At 39.3% G+C, this 20,548-nt stretch overlaps 1 protein-coding gene across 2 annotated transcripts; it reads left to right on the top strand.

The window, feature by feature from the left end:
- The first annotated feature begins 10,895 nt into the window (after positions 1–10,895).
- On the top strand, positions 10,896–19,815 carry LOC121986169 (zinc finger CCCH domain-containing protein 32-like). 2 transcript variants are annotated; one of them, XM_042539993.1, is made up of 4 exons: positions 10,896–10,979; positions 11,102–11,265; positions 16,559–16,669; positions 17,245–19,815. In XM_042539993.1, the coding sequence occupies exons 2-4, from the start codon at positions 11,149–11,151 to the stop codon at positions 19,129–19,131; spliced, it is 2,115 nt and encodes a 704-aa protein (XP_042395927.1). In that variant the 5' UTR covers positions 10,896–10,979; positions 11,102–11,148; the 3' UTR covers positions 19,132–19,815. The 2 variants fall into 2 exon arrangements, with proteins under 2 accessions (XP_042395927.1, XP_042395926.1); XM_042539992.1 differs by having other exon boundaries at positions 11,069–11,265.
- The last annotated feature ends 733 nt before the right edge of the window (positions 19,816–20,548 follow it).

The following is a 20,548-nucleotide window of genomic DNA, read 5'->3' as shown; positions in this document are numbered from 1 at the left end:
TCACTCACCAGGACTTTCCTTCTGCCTGGCTTCACTCACCAGGACTTCCATTCTACCTAACATCCCAGTTAGGACTTCCCAGTCAAGTATCCGGTCAACTTTGACCTACTTGACTCATCTTCAATCAATTTCTTATTGTCAAACATCTAAACTCAAACCAAGACTCAGCTTGGTCAACCAGGTCAACCTTGACCTGAGGGATGTTGCACCAACAATCTCCCCCTTTTTGATGTTTGACAATACCACAATAACACTTACAATACCATATGTAAGTTAGGCTAATCCTATAGCCTCAATCTTCATGCCACTAGGTAATGAACACATAAATTAAGCTCTTCATTCTCCCCCTAAGAGGGCACACTCCCTCTAGGTAATGAAAGCCTAACTTACACCCATTCACAGGTCCTTTCATTCTCCCCCTATTGGCACACATCAATCCATCTTTGGGCATACATCAACTCATGCCCCAATTTTGGATACACATCAACAAATCCATTTGTTGACGTCTCTCCCCCTGAAGAGTTGCTCATCGTTGTTCACAACATCACTCGTTGTGATCAACACGATAAAGAAGGTCCCATACCCTTCATTTATCCTTAACTTCTCCCTCATTGTAGACAAATACTCAACCTTGAGCATTTTTCAACCACGTGAGTTCCCACTTGAAATAATGAGGATATCCACTCCCCATTTCACGTTCAAAAGCTCATACAAGAGCATTTTCTTTAAAGAAGGTTAACCACCTTCCAAGGTTCATGAAAAATAATTTTTCATGTCTTTAAAGAGTCCCTCCCCCTAAAGACATGGTGGTAACTTCTGTCATTGCACCAACAATGACTTGGAATCCCTAAACCTTTAGGAAACCCAAATTTAGAAGTTTTGAGGTTCAGATACTTAAAATTTGAAGCAAACCTCAACCTAAACTTCAATGAAGCCTTCCTTAACCAATCCATCCTTGTTTTCACATGAAAACACCCTTTGTATGTATACAAATGTATTTTAGGGGTTTGGAATGGTTACCTAGACTCAAAGAGGTTCAAAGATGCTGAAATCAGGCCTTCCCAGCCAAAATCAGCAACTTGGATCGATTGGAGTTGGGTTCCAATCGATTGAACCTTTCTGAATCGATCCACTGATCGATTCAGACTACCTGGATCGATCGGCTGATCGATCCAGCGAGCTTCTGCTCCTTCTGAATCGATCCACGGATCGATTCGGGCACTCCAATCGATCCATGGATCGATCGAAGTTCTGATAGTTGCTGAAATTCTATTTCAGTCAACTTCAGAAACCCCTAGAAAATTCTACAAAAATCATAAAATTTCGTGTAGACATTATTTAGGGCATACTTAATCATGGAAAAATAGCTTTCTATGAAAATACATTATATTTTCAAAGATTGACACAAACTTGAAAACTTGCAAAAACTTTAGTGTTTTTTTCAAGTTTGTGTCTAACTATTCAATGGTGATTACTATCAAAAGATAGCCTTCACCAAGGTTTTCCAAAAATATTTTAAAAACATTTTCAAAACCAATATCCCATCATGTTCCTTGGGCATAATGCACATGACTTGTACATTAGCTTTCCCAATGATGGGAAAACACATAACTATGTGTTTTGATGAACCTAAAACTCAAAAGAATGCACTAAATCAACATCTTGAGTTTTGTTCATCTTCCTAACATCTCACTTGTTTCTAATGTACACTAAAACACGTACAAGTCACCTTATAGTCCTTGTGAGATGTGAGATTTTGGTTTTGCCCTAATCTAGGGATCATGCATATCTATCTAGGCATTCTAGAGATATTAGACATCCACCTAGGATGTCACTTGTCAATAATTGTTGTTAAATGTCATTCGTCCTTAATTACAAGGAATTTAACTTAATGCATGATTATGTTATGGCATACATCAAAAGAAAATAATTTTCAAAAGAAAATATCCTATTACTACATGATGTATGAATGTCATGACATGGTATTTTTGGATTTTTCATAATAAAACAATGAATTCAAAAATAGACATGATGTCATGGCATATGATGGGCAAACAATCATGGCAAGGTTTAGCATAAATAAAATATACCTAGATTACCTATCTAAATATCCTTAATCACTTAGCTAAACTCAAAATATACCACTTGTTTTAACTTAAAACGATACCACTTGTTTTAATTTAAAACATTTAACCTAGATTGCCCTAAATGCTTCAAAGAAATGCCAAAACCTAAATTGACATTTCTTATTTCTCTTGATTTGTTTATGCCACTTTTAAAAATTAAACATATCCTCAAATGTTGACATATTTCATTTTTCCACAATAGTAGCACTAAGAAAATACCAAAGTCCTAACTTGGTATTTCTTATATTTTTCTAATTTGTGCCATTTTAAGATAAAATCAATTTTTCCACCATTAAGCACATTTTACTCTTTCAAGGAGTAAATAATAGTTCCATTTCATTTTCAAATGTTAACAAAAATCTTGAAAATGCTCCTTGAGTGTCAATTTCCTCAAAGTTGGGTTAACTACCCTTCTAATCGGAGTTGACACTCTCTAACCCATCTATGGGGTAGAGAAGATGCTCCTAGGAACCCAACACCTATTGGTGCTCCTTGGATGCTCTAGGTATTCACTAGGGATAACTTCCCTAGATACCTTCCTAGTGACCTTGTTTGGCTTCTTGGAAGCCTTGGTTACACTTTCTAGGTCAACTCTAGGGATAGCCTCCCTTGTGACCTTGTTTGTGACTTTCTTAGACTTCTTAGAAGCCTTAGTCACATTAATTGCAAAAATACTCTTAGGGATGACTTCCCTAGTATTTTTGGCTTGACCACTAGACCTAGGGTTTGTTCTATAACTATATGGAACTCTATGGTAAGAGGGCACATCCTTCTTAGCCTTTGGTTTGTATCCCAAACCTCTATGGCCATTGGATGACTTTTGTACCCCTAAACCTAGGTTATGCTCATTTTGCTCTAATAGGATATTTTCCATCCTTTTTAGGGTCTTTTCCATTTTATCAAGTCTTGACCTCAAGACTTGATTTTCCATCACTAAGTCCTTAGTTTTTGGTTTTCCATTAAGTTCATGAGCATTTTTGTTTCTAGGCTTGTAGCTACAATCCTTAGAGTTCTTGCCTAGACTTTTACCTACATTCCTAGCCTTAGGTGTAGTAGTTTTAGCATGAAAAGCTATATGTTTTTCTTTAACGCTATCATGCTTTCTATTTTCATGGTAAATAGCATTAAAATAATATAAGTTAGAACTATCATGTTTTTTACCATAATGTAAAGGGGTAGGCTCAATAAATGTTACCTTCTTCTTTACCTTGGAGGCTCCCCCTTGACTAATGCCTCCTTGAGCGTCGACCACCTTCTTCCCCTTGGGGCATTGACTTCGGTAATGCCCTTTTTGGTTGCAAGAAAAACACACAATGTGCTCCTTGCTCCTTTTTATTCCGGGGATGATCTCCTTGGGCTTCACCTTGCCTTTTTGTGCCACTTGGCCCTTCTTCTTGGCCAATTTAGGGCACTTGCTCTTGTAGTGCCCATGTTCCCTACACTCAAAGCATATAATATGATTTTTATTATTAATTGAAACATTTATACCTTCTTGTGTAGGGATGGCACTTGCTCCTCCATTTGCTATTTCTTGAATTTCGGAGGTGGCACCATCTTCTTCTTCTTCACTTGACCCGGATGTAGAAGCTTCTCCTTCTTCTTGATCCGGCGTCACCAAGGATTGCTCCCCCTCAATCCTAGAGGTGGAGGCTTATGAAACAAGGAGTATGCTCCCTCCTTGTTCCCTTCGTTGCATTCCCTTGAGGATGAAGCTTCTTGGATTTCCTCTTCTTCGGAGGTTGAGCATTTCTCAACCTCGGAGTCCTCCTCTTGGTCTTGCTCCAAAGAGTCACCCTCTCTGGATTCTTCATGATCTTGTACAGTGGAGGGGATCTCTTCATGAAGCTTGGCCAATTTGCTCCATAGCTCCTTTGCATCTTCAAACTCTCCAATTTTGCAAAGGATGGTGCTTGGCAATAAATTGACCAAAAGTTTGGTCACTTTGTCATTGGCCTCGCACCTTTGGACTTGCTCCGGGCTCCATTTGCTTTTCTTTAGAACTTTGCCCTTCCGGCGATGATTCCGGTGAAGAGCGGCCTCGCTCTGATACCACTTGTTAGGACCAAAAGTAGCTAGAGGGGGGGGGGTGAATAGCTCGTCGCGTTCGCTCGTTGCTCGGCGTTGCTTGTTTCTTCAAAGATGTGCAGCGGAAATACAAAGAAACAATCACACAACGCTAACACGGTTGGTTTACTTGGTATCCACCTCACAAGAGGTGACTAATCCAAGGATCCACACCAACACACACACCCTCCACTAATAAAACTCTCCTTTATGGTAACTACCAAGGGCGGAGAAGCCCTACAAGACTCAATACAAGAAGAGAGGGAAAGGATACAAGAAATACAAGCTTACAAGCTTACAATGAGTATAAACCCTAACCCTAGCTTCTCTTCTTGGCTTTGATCCGCCTCTTGACTTGGAGAACTTCCAAGATCCTTCAAGAACTGGCGATCTGAGCTTTGGAGGAGCTGGCGAGAGATCTGGAGTGAATCGGTGAAGAGATGCCGAAGGAATCGTGCGCCTGCGGCCTTTATCGACGCCAACGGTCGGATCCCGATCGATTCGAATGTTCCCAATCGATCGGGGAGGCTTTGGATCGATCCACGGATCGATCCAGAGCGCCTCTGTGCTCTGGAAAAATGTCTGGATCGTCCCAATCGATCCACTGATCGATTGGGACATCTGGATCGATCCACGGATCGATCCAGAGGCTCTCTGTTCGCTTAGGAAAGGCCTGGATCGATCCACTGATCGATCCATCTCCTGGATCGATCCACTGATCGATCCAGCACTTGGTTTTTGCCCAAAACCAAGTCCCAAGCCTCTCAAACCAACATCCGGTCAACCTTGACCTGTTGGTACATCATGCCTAGCATCTGGTCACTCCTTTGACTTACTAGGACTTCCCACCAAGTGTCTGGTCAATCCCTTTGACCCACTTGGACTTTTCTATTCATGCCAAGTATCTGGTCACTCCCTTGACCTACTTGGACTTTTCTATTCATGCCAAGTATCTGGTCACTCCCTTGACCTACTTGGACTTCCATCAGATGTCTGGTCAATCCCTTTGACCTATCTGTATTTCCTCGTGCCAAGTATCCAGTCAATCCTTTGACCTACTTGGACTTCCCAACACCAGATGTCCGATCATCCTTGATCCATCTGGATTTTCCCTTGCCTGGCTTCACTCACCAGGACTTTCACCTAGCTTCACTCACTAGGGTTTTCCATCTGCCTAGCTTCACTCACTAGGGCTTTCACCTGGCTTCACTCACCAGGACTTTCACCTAGCTTCACTCACTAGGGCTTTCCCCTGGCTTCACTCACCAGGACTTTCCTTCTGCCTGGCTTCACTCACCAGGACTTCCATTCTACCTAACATCCCAGTTAGGACTTCCCAGTCAAGTATCCGGTCAACTTTGACCTACTTGACTCATCTTCAATCAATTTCTTATTGTCAAACATCTAAACTCAAACCAAGACTCAGCTTGGTCAACCAGGTCAACCTTGACCTGAGGGATGTTGCTCCAACAGATGGAGTCGGAGGAACCTCTCAGATGGGGCATTCAAATCCCACCTCCATACGAGCGCGAGGACTTCGACTATTGGAGGAAGTGCATGGAGATGCGGTTCAAAATGAATTGGAACCAATGGATTGCGTTGGAGGAGTTGTTTAAAGCTCCAACGGACAAGAAGGGAAAAACATCTCCGACGTCGATATTGGACCGAGGACCAAAGGGAGCAATCAGAGACGGACAAGGAGGTAACTAGAATTTTAATTAATTGACTACCTCCTAATGCGATATTGAATGTAGGTGAATACGAGAACGCAAGTGACCTTTGGAAAAAGGTAATTGCGCTTCATGAGAATCTTACACAAATCCAAGAAGAGAAGGAGCCCAAGGAGAAGGGCTCATTGGTCCAAGAAGAGAAGGACCAATCGGATGTTGACACGGGTTCAACATCCGAGGAGGAAAAGGAAGATGAGGAGGTACCATCCACATCATCATGGGAGGAAGAAGTGGAACCGTCCACATCTTCAAGTGAAAATGAAGAAGAGCAATCCGAGGAAGAGGAGATCTTGGAAGCTCAACCCTCCACCTCAACTACCAAGAAGAGCACAAATGACCACATCAAATGCTTTGAGTGTGGTAAGATAGGGCACTAAAAGAGTAGGTGTCATTCGCTCAAGAAGGTAAAGGAGGTAAACCCTAAATTCACTAAAGTTAATTTAGAAACTAATGTGAGTTGTAGGACGAAAAAGAAGGAGAAGAAGCACATTAGGTGTTTTACGTGTGGTGAGTGGGGGCACTACCACATAAAGTGCCCAAGAAGAGGAGAGCTCAACAAATTGGCATACTTGAAGATGTGGGAGAAGAAAAGAGCTTTAATGGTAAGGAAGGTAAACCCTAACATGAATTTAAGTTCAAATTTAAATTCTTCCATGCATTCTATAAATAATTTTTATTATTTACCCGAGCATAATCATGGATTTAGATATAATGATAGAAATATAGTTAATGTAGGAGATAACCCTAGGAGACCTATTCATGCTAAATCTAATAAGAGTAAAACCTAATAAGACCCAAAACACTTTACCAAAGGGAAAGAAAGTATGTGAAAACCTAAGCATTAATCCCAAGAAAGGGAGACATATGCCTAGGAAGGTGGGTAGGTCTAGGGATGTTCAAGGTGGACATGTTGATTCAAGGGTTAGAACCCTAGAATTAGTAAATCAAGTCTTAAAGGTAAGGCTTGAGAAAATTGAGAAAGTCCTAGAGAGGTTCATTATTGGACCTAAAGAATTTGACATGTATTTAGGTGGTCAAAGACCAAAAAATGTTAAATAAGGTCCATCCAAGACCAAAAGGAGGTCAAGTGCTAAGGTAGCACATGACATTGGTAAGGGAGGTGTGACCAAAGACAAGGGAGAGTCATCCAAGGCCAATAAGAAGGAATATGCTAGGGTGACATATAATTATGGCAAGGATGAGGTGTCCAAGGTGAAGGATAAGAAGAAACTAACAAAAAACAAGGTGTCTAAGGTTAAGAAGGTGAGTTTTATAGGCTAAGTGTCATCCGAGGTGCACCGAAGTGGCCTAGACATAGTGGATGAGTCGCCTAGGGAGGTGGATAAGATTAAGAGCTCAAGGGGGAGCTCAAAGAGTATTTGGGACATATGATAAATGATCTTAAGTGAACCAATATGTGTCAAAGGGATTAGAGATAAATTTGAGTCTCTACTGTAGTTGGTTAATTGAGTTGAGTTTCATGAATGAAAATATGACATTGGGGTCATATTGCATGAAAATTAATTTTTGATGTATAGATACCATATAAACTCATGCTAGGGAAGTATAGTGGTTCAGTATGGGCAGATACATCAAGAAAAAGCCAAAACTAAGACTTTAGGTCAAGGGTTCAATTAAACCATTTAAATAGTTTTGAATTTTGTGTCATTCTTGGGATCTGTGATAAATATATTTTTGTATATATTTTTTTCCAAGTAGACAAGGTTAAAATAGACTTCTCCATAAAATTTGAGAATTTTTAGAGTTTTGTAGAATTTCTGGTGCATTTCTGAAGTTGGTCAGAAAAGACTGATTACCAGTTGACTGGTAACAGTATTTTTGACCACAGAATATCTCTGTAAGCTCATTTTGATGAGGGCAGTCGACTGGTTCCGATACCAGTCGACTGGTAACAGTGTATTTCGAACACAGAAGACTCTGTGAGTGGAAATCGAAGGGGGCAGTTGATTGGTACCTAGTGCAGTCGACTGATGCCAGCCTGAAAGTGTTTTTCAACACTGTTCTTGACCGTGCCAACTTGTTTAGATATATGAGATCCATGGGGGATAAATACATGAGTTTAGGGTTAATTTGAATGACAAGTTTTCAACAATTGGGATATTGTTGGAGCTCTTTTTGACGTATGACAAAGGGAGAGAAATTTAGGTTTAAATGGGAATCTACACACCTTTGCAAGAAATCCTAGCTAAGGGGAGCTTAGGTGAAGGGGGAGCGATTGTTCAGGCAAAGGGGGAGAAGTTTATCTTTACGGGAAATCCTAGCTCAAGGGGGAGCTTAGGTGAAGGGGGAGCCTAGGGTTAGGTTCCATGACTTATGCATGTGTTGATTTTATGTTTATTTGCATTGTTATTGCATTTATGTTTCCCTAACTTAAATAGGTTGTCAAACATCAAAAAGGGGAAGATTGTTGGAGTAATCTAGGTACCCTAGGTTTTGATGTTTGGGCAAATGTTTAAGTTAGGTTTATTGTTGTATTTGATATGCATTGTGAGTGTGCAGGATACATGTACAACAAGGAAAGTCCAAGTGTGATCTTGGCAAAGGATGAAAGTCAAAGGATGAGTCTTAGCGGTGTAAGTCTAAGCATGTAGTCTTAGCAACGTAAGTCTAAGTGTGACTTGGCAATGGATGAAGTCCCGGAGGTGAGGAGCCTCTTGGCAAAGGAAGACTCGACAATATAGATAAGGACAAAGGAAGTTCTAGAAGGCAAGATGTGAAGGATTGAGAGACATTCGACTATTCGAGGGACGCGAGGCTGATGGAGGAGGCTAGAACGCTAGGTTTAGGTTGGTCGGGCGAGAATGAGTGCTGAGTGATTGTACTCAGGGCAAAATCCTATGCGTTTAGGATTTACTGTAGCAGCACTATAGCGACAATGTAGCAGTAGTATCATGACACTGTAGCAGTCGACTGGTAGCCGACCGTTAGGTAACGGTCGGTTTCACTTAAAGGACCAGTCGACTGGTGCATACAACAATCGATTGGTAGTGGGAAAGCAGCTTAGTGTTTTTCTCTCGAGCTCTATTTAATATAGCTTGGGGTGCTTGGACATGGTTGACGAAATAGAGGTGGTTAACCCCTATTAGTAGTCTTTCAAAACCTCCAAGCTCTTCTTGTGATCTAAGAGTGTTTGAATCAAGGTTGTGGTGAGATTTCTTCACTGAGAAGGAGGTTTGATCTAGCCGGAGGTTTCCGGAGAGTCATCCACCGACGGATTGGGATCGTCCACCTTACGGACAGCCGTGGAGTAGGAGCCCTAATATCTGAACCACGTAAACGCCTTGTGTTACGATTTATTTTTGGTTTATTGTCTTTCCTTATTGTTTATAGGATTTAGTTTTCTTTTTGTTAGTTTGTATTTTGTTTTCCACTGTGTACTAACAAGTATAGGAAGTGACGATTTGGGTGAGATACTATTCACCCCCTCTAGCTGACGTCAATGTCCCAACAAGTAATACCCATAACTCGCAACTCGAAACACAGCGGCTCGATGGCTGGAACACAGCACACAGGGCAGAACACAAATCATGGAGGCAGAGTGCAATAGCAGGGGCCTGAAGGCCGAATCAGCGGTGGCTCAAGTGCCGGACCAGCGTACATCGGCATGGATAGAATATCGGATCAGTGTCAGAAGTGTATAACAGCGCGGATCAAGGGCTGTCTACGACGATGGGGCATTGCTGCGGCTCGGAGGCTAGCTGCGATGATGGGAACCGGATGCAGATCGAGATTGGTCTTGCTCTGACGTGGTCGGTCGGCGACTGATCGGGGCTGCCGACGACGCCTAGAGAGAAGGCGGTGTGCGTTTGCCCTTGGCGTCGCCGTGGAGCGAGGAAATGCAGTGAGCCACGTTGGGCGGTGGAGCGACGAGCCCCTGTGGAGCGATGGAGGCGGCGTCAGCAGCGGGAGGCGTGAGGTAGAGGCATGCCTTCGACTGCAGCAGAAGAAAACCAGCCTCCGGTGAGGCGACGAGAGACACCCAAGGCATCTGCGGCGACATCCGCGACAAGGGTTGCGTGAGAGGCCCCGGCGATGGAGAAGAGGAGGAGGTGCGCCCCTTCGTCTATGGTGGTAGTGTCGATGCTGCCAGCCATCCTTGCGCGTGGGAGTGAGGCGGTGGTGGCGCTGGCGTGAGAGAGTTGTGGTTTCTCGTAGGAGAGGGAGGTGCGATGCTCCTCCAGGTGTATGACTCCAGCTGCTGCTTCGACGAACGACCATAGAGGGAGGGGGAGAGGAGGAACGGTCGACGTTGGCGAGGAGAGACACTTGAGAGGGAGAGAAGGGGAGGAGATCAGTGGCTGGGATGAGGGAGAGAGGTGGCGGCCGAAGCCCAAACCCAGCAGCCCCCTCCCTCCTTTTTCTCCACGTGATGAATAATAGAATATAAACACCAAAACCCTTCATATGTGAAAAGACTGAAATGCCCCTTTTCTTCTCCATAATTTCCTTTGGGCCCCATCAATATATCCACATCAGACAAGTACATGAGCTTATGCTTAAATCATCTTATTAGCTTCAACCCCCATTAAATCATCTTACTAGCTATGACATAATTTAACTGCTTTGCTTATGCTTAATAAATTTCAAAATATTAAATATTTATACAATAAAAAATTACTTGAGGTAAATTAGTGTTATAAATGATTATAAAAAAAATCATCCCATAATTAGATATAATATAAATAAAGAATACATTTCTTTCCATAGCGATAATCCTACAAATCCAGTCACGTGAGGTACCTCCCACTTGCGACGAATCGTGCATACTCACTCCAACAAAAAGTGCATACTCACTCAAACCACCCTATCCTATAAGTAATCACTACAATCCTCAAACAAAAACCGCCGAATCGATGCACGGAATAAGATTTTGTTTTTATCAAGGTGTTCAATGAAAATTAGTTTTTTTTTACATTTTTATACTTTTATTTATTATATATATAAGCAGATAGAAATGAGGAAGAGCCGAAGATCTAGACAGGAGCCAGCAAAAAACCTTTCGCATTTGGCGTCGCAGATCCCCTACGTGAGTCCGGAGGTTCGTCTTCCTTTGCTCAGATTTTTGCTTCCCAATCGTCTCGCTTTGGCTCCTCGATTCGTTGTTTAGCTCTGTACTCTCGCTTTCAGTGCGCAAGCTGGGGGTTTTATCTTATTCTGCAGCAGGGATTTGGGATCAGTCTCTTTGGATTGTCCGGTGAGTTTAGAGTATGGAATCTGATGGCGGACGCGAACCGATCCGGTCTGCCGCGGCGGAAGAGGAGGTGCTGAAGAGGAAGAATACTGATTGCGTCTACTTCTTGGCTTCGCCATTGACCTGCAAGAAGGTAGATTTCCCTTGTTTTGGGTATGTTTCCTTTTTGATAAAGATGCAATCTTTTCGATTTGAGATGTGAATGCTTGTTTGGATCTCCTGCGAGTCCTGATCGGCTCTTTGTCGACCTCTCAAAAACTTCTAGGATGTTGGGGTTTAATTACTCGTTCCATTCTATATTTTGGTTGAAATCATCCGAACTTTCCTTGTCTTTGCAAAATTAGCCTCTGATAGGTTTGTCGCGAATAGTTTTTTATGCATGCTCTTTTAGGAAGTTTAGGCTAATTTGGGTTCAGCTGCTGAACTTGCTTCTCAAGTATTATGGGAACTGGGATATCCAAAGGGGCTTTATGAATTATTCTCTTTTTTTTTCTGGATGTCACAATGAGGACATCCAAATATTAGGGGATACGAGAGTCATTTGGAATTGTTGTCAAATTAACAAAAAGTAGGACTTTTGTCTAGGGAAAGTTATATTTTCTTCTTGATATGGTTCATATTGACTTGTTGATCAATACAGATTGCACCTGTCAGATTTTTAGTTTGGGGAGTTGCATCTCCATATACTTTTGTGATGCTAAGAAGCTTCCCTATATTATAACGTGAACGTGTGTCTAGAGCGTTATGATTTCAGTCATGGATTGCAACAAGCATCATTTAGTTATAATGAATTTGACACCCTTGCACGTAACATGTTGGCATGTATCCATGGTAATGATTGACCTATGCATTTGTTTGCATAACAAAATTAATTGGGCTTAGGTCCATCAGAGTCTTGTGCTAGGTCATGATTCAAGCATACTCTTTTATTGGCTGATTTACAGGAAAACACTACATCAATGATATTTTCCAGCTTGCCTACAATTTGTTTTTCCAGGGTTCCCATATTTATAGAATAAAACTACTTCCATGGTATTTCCCGTCTCGTCCAACAACTTTTTTTTTGCGGTGCACATAGATTCATTTTTTTCTTTTTAGTTTTTGCAATGTTCCATTGGGTTTGTTACTTTATCTGTCGTTTCTTATTTTTCATGTTAATTCAGACTTATTGGAGTTCTCAATAAAAGTTGACTTAGGTTAGGATGCCTTTTTCTATTGTATTTTCATATTTGCGTTGGCTAGATTACCAAGTGTAATTTAAGTTGAGCATCTTTTAAATAGTCCTTGTTAGATAGAATAAACTGATTTATTTGGGCTTGTTATGATAGGTTCATTCTTATCTAGTCCAACTTTTGAATTGCAATAAAACTCTAGATTTGAATAAGATTCCTCTTCCTGTATTTCCAATAGATGTGATTGCAAGGAGTAAGACTGCCGCCTTACAAGATCGGTCAATGGAGTTACCAAACATTTTGATGAAATTGAATTTCTTTGTTCCAACACCGTGGCTACCATCTTCTCCTATCTAATATGATTTTTATTTTTTCTTCTTCAATCACCACCAGCCCTCTTACTATCTCTCACTTTTCTTTCTTGTATACTATTTATTATGGTCCTACTAGCGTATAGATTGTGATACCTGCAAATAACTTAGGTAAATTAGATACATTGTAGTTATACCTTAGCATTGTATTTAATTTCTATAGTTTTTTGTGTCAGTATCACTAATATTTGTTGACTTTATGTTCACTTTCACATAATGATTTGTTGTAGAATGGAAAAAATCTGAATAAAAAATTTCCAACTTCAGGTATTGGTTGCATAATTGACATTTGCTTCCTAGGTTTCAATGCTACAATTTGTAGATGCTTAATTCCTCTTTGTTCTCTCTGCATTAACGAATATACTGGTTGATTCTCTACAAGATATCTAAACCTTTTTATATTTCTTTTTCTATCACTCCGGTAAATGTCATTCTTTTTGGTAACCATTGAGAGATCTGAAACATTAGGATGTTCACTAGTTTGACTATGATGTTATTAGCAAGTAACAAAGTTTGAGTTAGAATGGTTCTCTTGTTTCTGAATGCTAATTTTGAACTCGATTTAAAATATTAAGTCGTGACACTTTATGATATGAAACCTATAAGTTGATGAATTAAATGGTGTTGATTTATATCTATTTTGGAATGCCGTCCACTTATGTTTGCACTCCTTGAGTTCTTTTGGTTGTGAATGCTAAGTGGAACTTGGTTTAAATATTAAAGGATAACATTCTTTGATTTGAAATCTTTAAATTGGTAAATCAGATGGCATTGATTTACATTTTGGAATGTTGTTCACTCATGTAGAAATTCCATCAGAAAAGGGTACCAATTTTCAAAACCTTAATAATTGTGAATAAGAGAAGTGACCATAGTGTGTTTAACTGATCTTGTTCCACACTTTCACGCAGATGATAGATCATTTAATATATTTGTGACTGACATACACTATTAGGGATGCCCAATTAACCAAAACGTTGTATTGGTTGTGGTAGGCAAATCTAGATCTGTTATATAGGAGTCATACCTACATTAACCATACCTTCTATTTTGAATTTGGGTTTGACGGCCTTGTGGGTATTAAATTTTGGATTCTCTGGAGTAGTCTTTTTCTAAGTTCATATTACTTGAGTTCACTATTTAATAATTAACCTGATGTGAAAACATATTAACTTAAATACGGCTTACTGCCACAATCTAAATGGTTGGTAATTTTATGTGGTGATTGTTTGAGTCACTGCACACATACAAGTAACTCAATATCTCCTCTCACTTACTCACCCATGCACACACAAAGTAACTCAATATCTTTTCCCTTTTTACTCAGTATTTTATTGCATTCTTAATATAATACAGCCATTACATTGGTATATATAGAACTCATGGTAAATCCTAAATCTAGATGTGCAAATGTGGAACAAAAGCCACTGAACCTTATAATTCTATTAACTCTAATACTTCTAATGCTTCCTTTTAAATTGAAGCATAAATGCTAAGCCCAACATGTGAAATAAAATAGAATATCAAAATTATGGCATGCCCATAATGGGATGAAAGCATAGTATTCACATGTGTGAACCAAAAATTAAGGAGTTAACATAACACACAACTTACCATCCCTCCAACCTCATGTCAACATACAACCAATGACAACCAATGATGTCTTTGGTCGTAGATTAGATTGACAAAGAGAGAGGATAAAGAGAGAAAGGATATAGTGGAATGCAAATTAGAGAGATTGTAGAAGTAAATTTGTTCAGTTTAAATACCATGGAGTGGTGAGCCTACTTGTAATATTTACATCCTCATTATAATATAAATACATACAAATTCTAAGCCTTAATTAATAGTTAATACTTTACAACCAGCAACCAGAATCAACTTCGTGATGCATTAGATTGTTATATAGTTACTAGTACACAATATATATATATATATATATATTTTTCACTTATATAGCCTAAAAGCTCTTAGACATGTGTCCTGCCTATTTGGCCCACTTAGGGGTTCTGTCATCTCATCATCCCATTATGTTTTCACATTGCCATCCTTGTGTGATCATGTTTGTGATATCCCTACTTGATGCTATCCCTCATGCAATGTGATTAGTAGATGAGATCTCTCAATCATCACACAAATGATAATTTTCTTATGGCTAATTGTTGATTTGCCAACAACTCTCAAATCATTTGCTTATTCTTCGGGTTCTACAATTTTCATTGATTTCCATCGAATTTTAAGTTTTGGGGATTTCTTCCATTGTTTCTTTTTTATTTATCTAGGATTTAGAAAATTAGCCTAAATTGGAAAAAATTCGAACTATCAAAATTGGTTAAGTTTTCAAACATGATTAATGAACCTCATCTTGCCTACTCATTTGACTCCTAAATCTTCACATGATGTCCTCACCACCGCTCTCAATCCTGCTTGTTGGTTTCCTTTAATATTTGTTGCGTAGGCATCAAACTTAGTCTCTTTGATATCATTGTCTCTTAGAATTACATCAGGCTTCATTCTATCTCTCCCAATAATGGGTTTTTACAAAAACAACCAAGTCTTATCCTACTAAGTAGGGTCGACTATATGCATCCCTTTACGCCATTGGACTTTATTCCCTACTGTATCTTCATCTATATAAATTTTATCTTGATAATGGGTTTTTAATCTTTCTATTTTACTTTGTAACTTTTCACACTTTTTCATTTAATCCTTGTGAACTTCAACATCTTAAGGTGATCATCACAAACTTCATCTTTTGAAGCTCTTTTGAAGATCGTCATCAAGTATAGTCCAACCTTTAATTTAGTTCATTATGTCGTCAAGCTTTTGTTGTTGCATTAATACCATCCTCATCAAAGCCTTTTCACTTTATTTATGAGAGTGCCAGTTGTTCTTTGTGATCGTAAAGTACCTCTAAAACTATTTTAAAACTGAAAGGGAAAGGGAAGTTGTACAAAACGACAACTATATTATATGGAGTTAAATGTTGGGCTATGACTCAATCACATGAGAAAAAGATAAGTGCCATCGAGATGAGGATGTTAAGGTGAATATGCAAACATACGAGGATAGACAGGATAAGAAATGAAAATATTAGAAAGAAAATCGATTGCACCTATTGAGAGAAAACACTGATAGATGCATTTAAGATAGTATTGATATATACTTAGACGATCAATAAATGCTCTAATTAGACGCTGTTAAATTATGAAAATATGCATATTAAATGAGAAAGAGGAAGACAAGACTTGATTAACAATGATAAAATAAGATAAAATTTACTTAAATATAGATGATGATATAGTATGAGATAGAGCCTAACGATGCAAGATGATCTATATAGCCGACCCCACCTAGTGGGATAAAGCTTGGTTGTTGTTATTGTATTTTCCAATACACTTGACAGGGACATCAATACCCTAGCTTGAAGGGGAGAGTATTAGACTAATTACTCTATTTTTTATTAATTATGTTGCGTGTTTAGTTTTACATTAGATATTTTTAGTTATAACAGCGTGTTATGTTGAGTGTTATTTATAATATGTAATAGCTTTTTTCTTATAACATATTTTTCACTCTTAACTTTGATATTTTGCACACTGAACAACTGCTCATTTTGTAACTTTCCAGGTCATTCTAGCATTGTTTTTTATATCCTAATTGTTTAATCTGACATGCTCCATTCATTGGTTTTACATCCAAACTGGTTGATCTGTCTATTGACCTGTGTTCCCCTTATTGAAATTTAGTATTTATCTCTAAACTTGGTTTTTGTAGATGCTTATGTACATTCATAATTTCTGTATGTGGCTTTTCAGCATTACTCTTCATATTAGTGTTTGTATTTTATATTAAAAAAATAATACAATCATTTTGTTTTCAGGGGAGTGAATGTGATTATCGCCACAGTGAGGGTGCCAGAGTAAACCCCAGGGATTGCTGGTATTGGCTAAATGGGGACTGCCTCAATCCAAAATGTTCCTTCCGCCATCCGGTATGTCAGTTTTACATTTCCGAGCTTTATTATGTTCACGAGTTTACCAAACATGATTCAAATGGTATTTTGCATCTTCTAGTGGGAACAATTAATTGCAAGTTACTAAATAATTCCTTTTCTGCATAGAACTTTCTATGATGCAATGTTTGGGTGTCCATGTTATCGTCACCGAAGGAAGATGCTTAGAGGTTCAGGATTACAGGTTGAGTGCTAGAAGTAGAAGATTTCTTAATTATAACTCGATGTCAATAACCACCAATGCTGAGAAAAATTAAGAGTTGGATGAAACTTAACTATCAGCTCAAATGGAGCAATAAGATCATGTAGCTGACCTCAAACAGATGAAACAAATACGGCTTGATGTTGATGCCAATATTTTGTACTAATACGTTGATAATGACAGTTGTCTGGTAGTTTAGAAATTTATTTTCCCTCAGTTTGATGCTGATCATCTTCCAATGTCCCCACAATATGAATTGAAATGTGCATTCCAGGTTGCTTGTTTTGTGCTTTAACTCGATCAATTTAGTAGCATTATGTATGCTGAACTTATTACCCTTTTCGTTATACAGCCACTTGATTTCATGTTCGCAACGCCAATGGCTAACTCAGGACCAACTCCACCACCAAGTCAGACCCCAGCATCAGCATTAACCCAAGCTGCCCGGACCCCTAATAACAGCAGTAAACAAAGTGTTCCTTGCTACTATTTTCAGTGGGGACAGTGTTTAAAAGGAGAAAGATGCCCATTCATGCATGAACCACAGCCTTCTATCAACTTTGTTTCACAGCAGTTGTCAGCAAAGTCTTTGACATTTTCTTCTGAATCACGTCAAACAAATGAGAAAAAGGCACAGAACATAACTAAACAACAAAATGTTGCTGAAATCAGTTTTGATAATCCAAAGGTGTTTATCAACAAGCATGTTGGTGTGTTGCCTACAACTGCAAAATTTGTTACTAAAGCTGGAAATGTTTCGAGGCTTGAACTGTCTGAAAATAAAACATTTCAACGTTCGTCAGACAATGATCCTCCTCCCCTACCACAGAATGGCGTAGTTAGTGATAGCTACTTGCAAAGCCAATCATGGGGTCAGCAGGTGCAACACCCAGATGACAAAACAGATAATGGTAATAAGGATGCTGATGAGTTATTACTGGAACATTCTCCTGGTTTTGATGTACTAGTAGATGATGATATTGAAGATCCTGACTATCATGACAGCGAAGATAATTTCAGAAGAGTGTCTGCTCATGGTTGTCAAAATATGGAAGCTGAAGATGAATACGAATATCACCAGAGTGATTATGAAACAAGGGCAGAGATTGAAACTGATTTACACAATGATATTGGCCAATATGACAACTATGGGCAGCTATATAGCAGATATGACCGGGAATCAAAGACTTCTCACAGAATTTTGGAAAGATCACCATCCCTTGAAAGAAGAGTATTTGATAGAGCTATCCCCCCAGAGATGGCAATGGATGGGTCAGATTTGCGCTATCAATTGATGAAACGGAGAAGGATCAATGATTCAAGATCTACCAGTAATCATGGTGTTCATAGCCAGCACTACCGAAAAGATGAACAGGAGAGACATTATGGTCGTCATGCCCGAAATAACACAAAATTTACTTCTGAGAAGTCCATCAGCAGTCGTCTGCAAGGCCGCATTGCATTTCCTGGGAGAACAACATCAGAGCAAGAGAGGGGAAGGAGACCTCAGAGCAGATTATCACCAGTAACGCGAATAAATTACCAGTCAAGGGATCCAGAAAGAACAAGACTGCTACCAAGTAAGGAATTCAGCAAAGATGAAAAGACTCGTAGAAACAGAATACACCTCAGAGATGGCACAGAGTCTTTAGATTTTGCCAGCCCAAAGTCTCTTTCAGTGCTAAAAGGTATAAAGAACAACAAAAATATTCATGATACTAGTTCTAATCTTACATTGAATAATGTCAAGTCCAAAAAGGTAGAGGGGGTTTATAAATCAGAAAATCCTCCATTTGAGGGTCCATTGCCACTTGGTGCCATCCTAAAGAGGAAAAGGGAGTCGACATATGCAGAGAATAAATTGTCTACTGGCCTACATGAAAACAATCAAGCTGGCGGAGGCCCTGCTATCAATGAATCAGTTCCTCAACTAGAAGCCAGAAATGGAGGCAGTTTCACGATTGGTAGCCCTGAAGAGGAAGAAGTGATCCCAACAGAAGATGACCTAACATATGATGCGGAATCCCCAACTAAAGCTGATGCCATCGAAACTGAAGATGGTATGACATTGGAGCATGAGGAAGTGGAAGAGCTGGAAAATTATGACAGGCAAGATGGTGATTTTGATTATGAATCAGGAGAGTATAAAGTGGATGATGAAAACACAATCCAATCAGACGAAGCTGATCTAGATGACGACGACGACTTTGCTAGAAAGATTAGTGTCATGCTATCTTAAATGAAGACGGAGGATGCTTTCTTAGCTTGCTGTTTCCAAAGAGGCCTCGCTCAATCTTTGCGCATGTCATAAAACAACGACACATTAAACTTCCGAAGTAAAAAATGGAAAGCCATTTCCTTTCTCAGTCTTCACACTGAAAAGAGGCCGCAGATGGAAGGCTGGTTTGGGTGATTTAATTTTGTCAAGTTTGATGTTGCTTAGCTGACCTTCGGTAACATATTTCTGAGTCTGCAAAATGGTCTACTAATGAAGATTAACCCACGTGGGTTTATTTAACAGCCTTATTTGATGTGTGTGTTCGTATGGGTAAACATATGCTGAGGGTCATTCGCTTTTATTACGAATGTATTGCTCTCTTGGCAGACTAATAAGGGAGAGTTTGGTCTCGGAGGTTCGTCTCAATTGCAATTTTCTTATGAACCTTCATTTGTTTTGATTTGCACCAAGTGATGTTTAACAGGGATTTGGTGACTTGAGAAAGTAGATTATATAGCATGTGATCCATAAATGGTTATTGCCAAACCCCTATATTGTGGTGTGATCCTTAAAGATATTGTGGCTATCATTGCTAGGAGTATGCTAAATACAAACGTGTAATTCAATCATCACAAGCAACTTGACATCCATAAATTCATGTATATGTATATATTTATATATTTTATCACAACTTGGCTTTTGCACTGACAGAGATATTATCTACTACAATTTATCCCATTTCAGATGTCTGGACTTATTGCAGTGCATGAATTTTGAGGTGAGATGATTTTGTATTTTAGATGTACATCCAAAGTAATTGCTGAGGTTGCCATGTCGATCCCTAGAGTCGAAAAGTTTAAGTGATTCAAGGAGCACATCGTTGGAAGGACCAAAGAGAACAAGTAAAAAAGATGATGGTCATCAACCTCAATGGCATTGGAGATGGGTCTCAAGAGGAGATTGATGGACTCGAGGGTTGGGGCTTGGATCAAGGTGTTACTCGACGGCTCAAGAATGGAGAGTCTAGATCAAGAAGGAATTGAAGACTCGAAGAGTGCGAAACTTGTATTATGAATACGAGGATGTGATTGCCTAAATAGAGACCTTTTGAGCACTTAACACTCATCATGCTAAATCTCTTTCACTTGTGCTCCTCAAGATCAAATGCACAAAAGGATCAAAGAGCTCGGACAAAGTTTGTAAGGCTTCAACCTTCAAGCTTCATAATTCTTTCCTTTTCTGTCCTGTTTTTTTTTTTTTTTAAACTGACATTAGATATCCAGTTCTTCTAACTATATTCTATCATGCTTTCATTTGCATTCATAGGGAGAGATAACAGATCAATTGCTAATGAAATTTTTGTTCAGAGTAGTTTTCGGGTCAAGGTTTCATCCTTGTGTTATAGAAGTTCGCTTCATTGCATCCTCCAGTAGATTAA

This window comes from Zingiber officinale, chromosome 5B, assembly GCF_018446385.1.
Source record: "Zingiber officinale cultivar Zhangliang chromosome 5B, Zo_v1.1, whole genome shotgun sequence".
In the NCBI taxonomy this organism is placed as follows: domain Eukaryota; kingdom Viridiplantae; phylum Streptophyta; class Magnoliopsida; order Zingiberales; family Zingiberaceae; genus Zingiber; species Zingiber officinale.
This window is presented reverse-complemented; position numbering and strand designations above follow the sequence as displayed.

What these genes read in the sequence shown, in the direction of transcription:
- LOC121986169 (XM_042539993.1), top strand. Translation starts at nt 11,149, where the DNA reads ATGGAATCTGATGGCGGACGCGAACCGATCCGGTCTGCCGCGGCGGAA. An exon ending in CGCCATTGACCTGCAAGAAG is followed by an intron (nt 11,266 to 16,558) that starts GTAGATTTCCCT and finishes TTTTGTTTTCAG; the next exon opens with GGGAGTGAATGTGATTATCG. An exon ending in AATGTTCCTTCCGCCATCCG is followed by an intron (nt 16,670 to 17,244) that starts GTATGTCAGTTT and finishes TTCGTTATACAG; the next exon opens with CCACTTGATTTCATGTTCGC.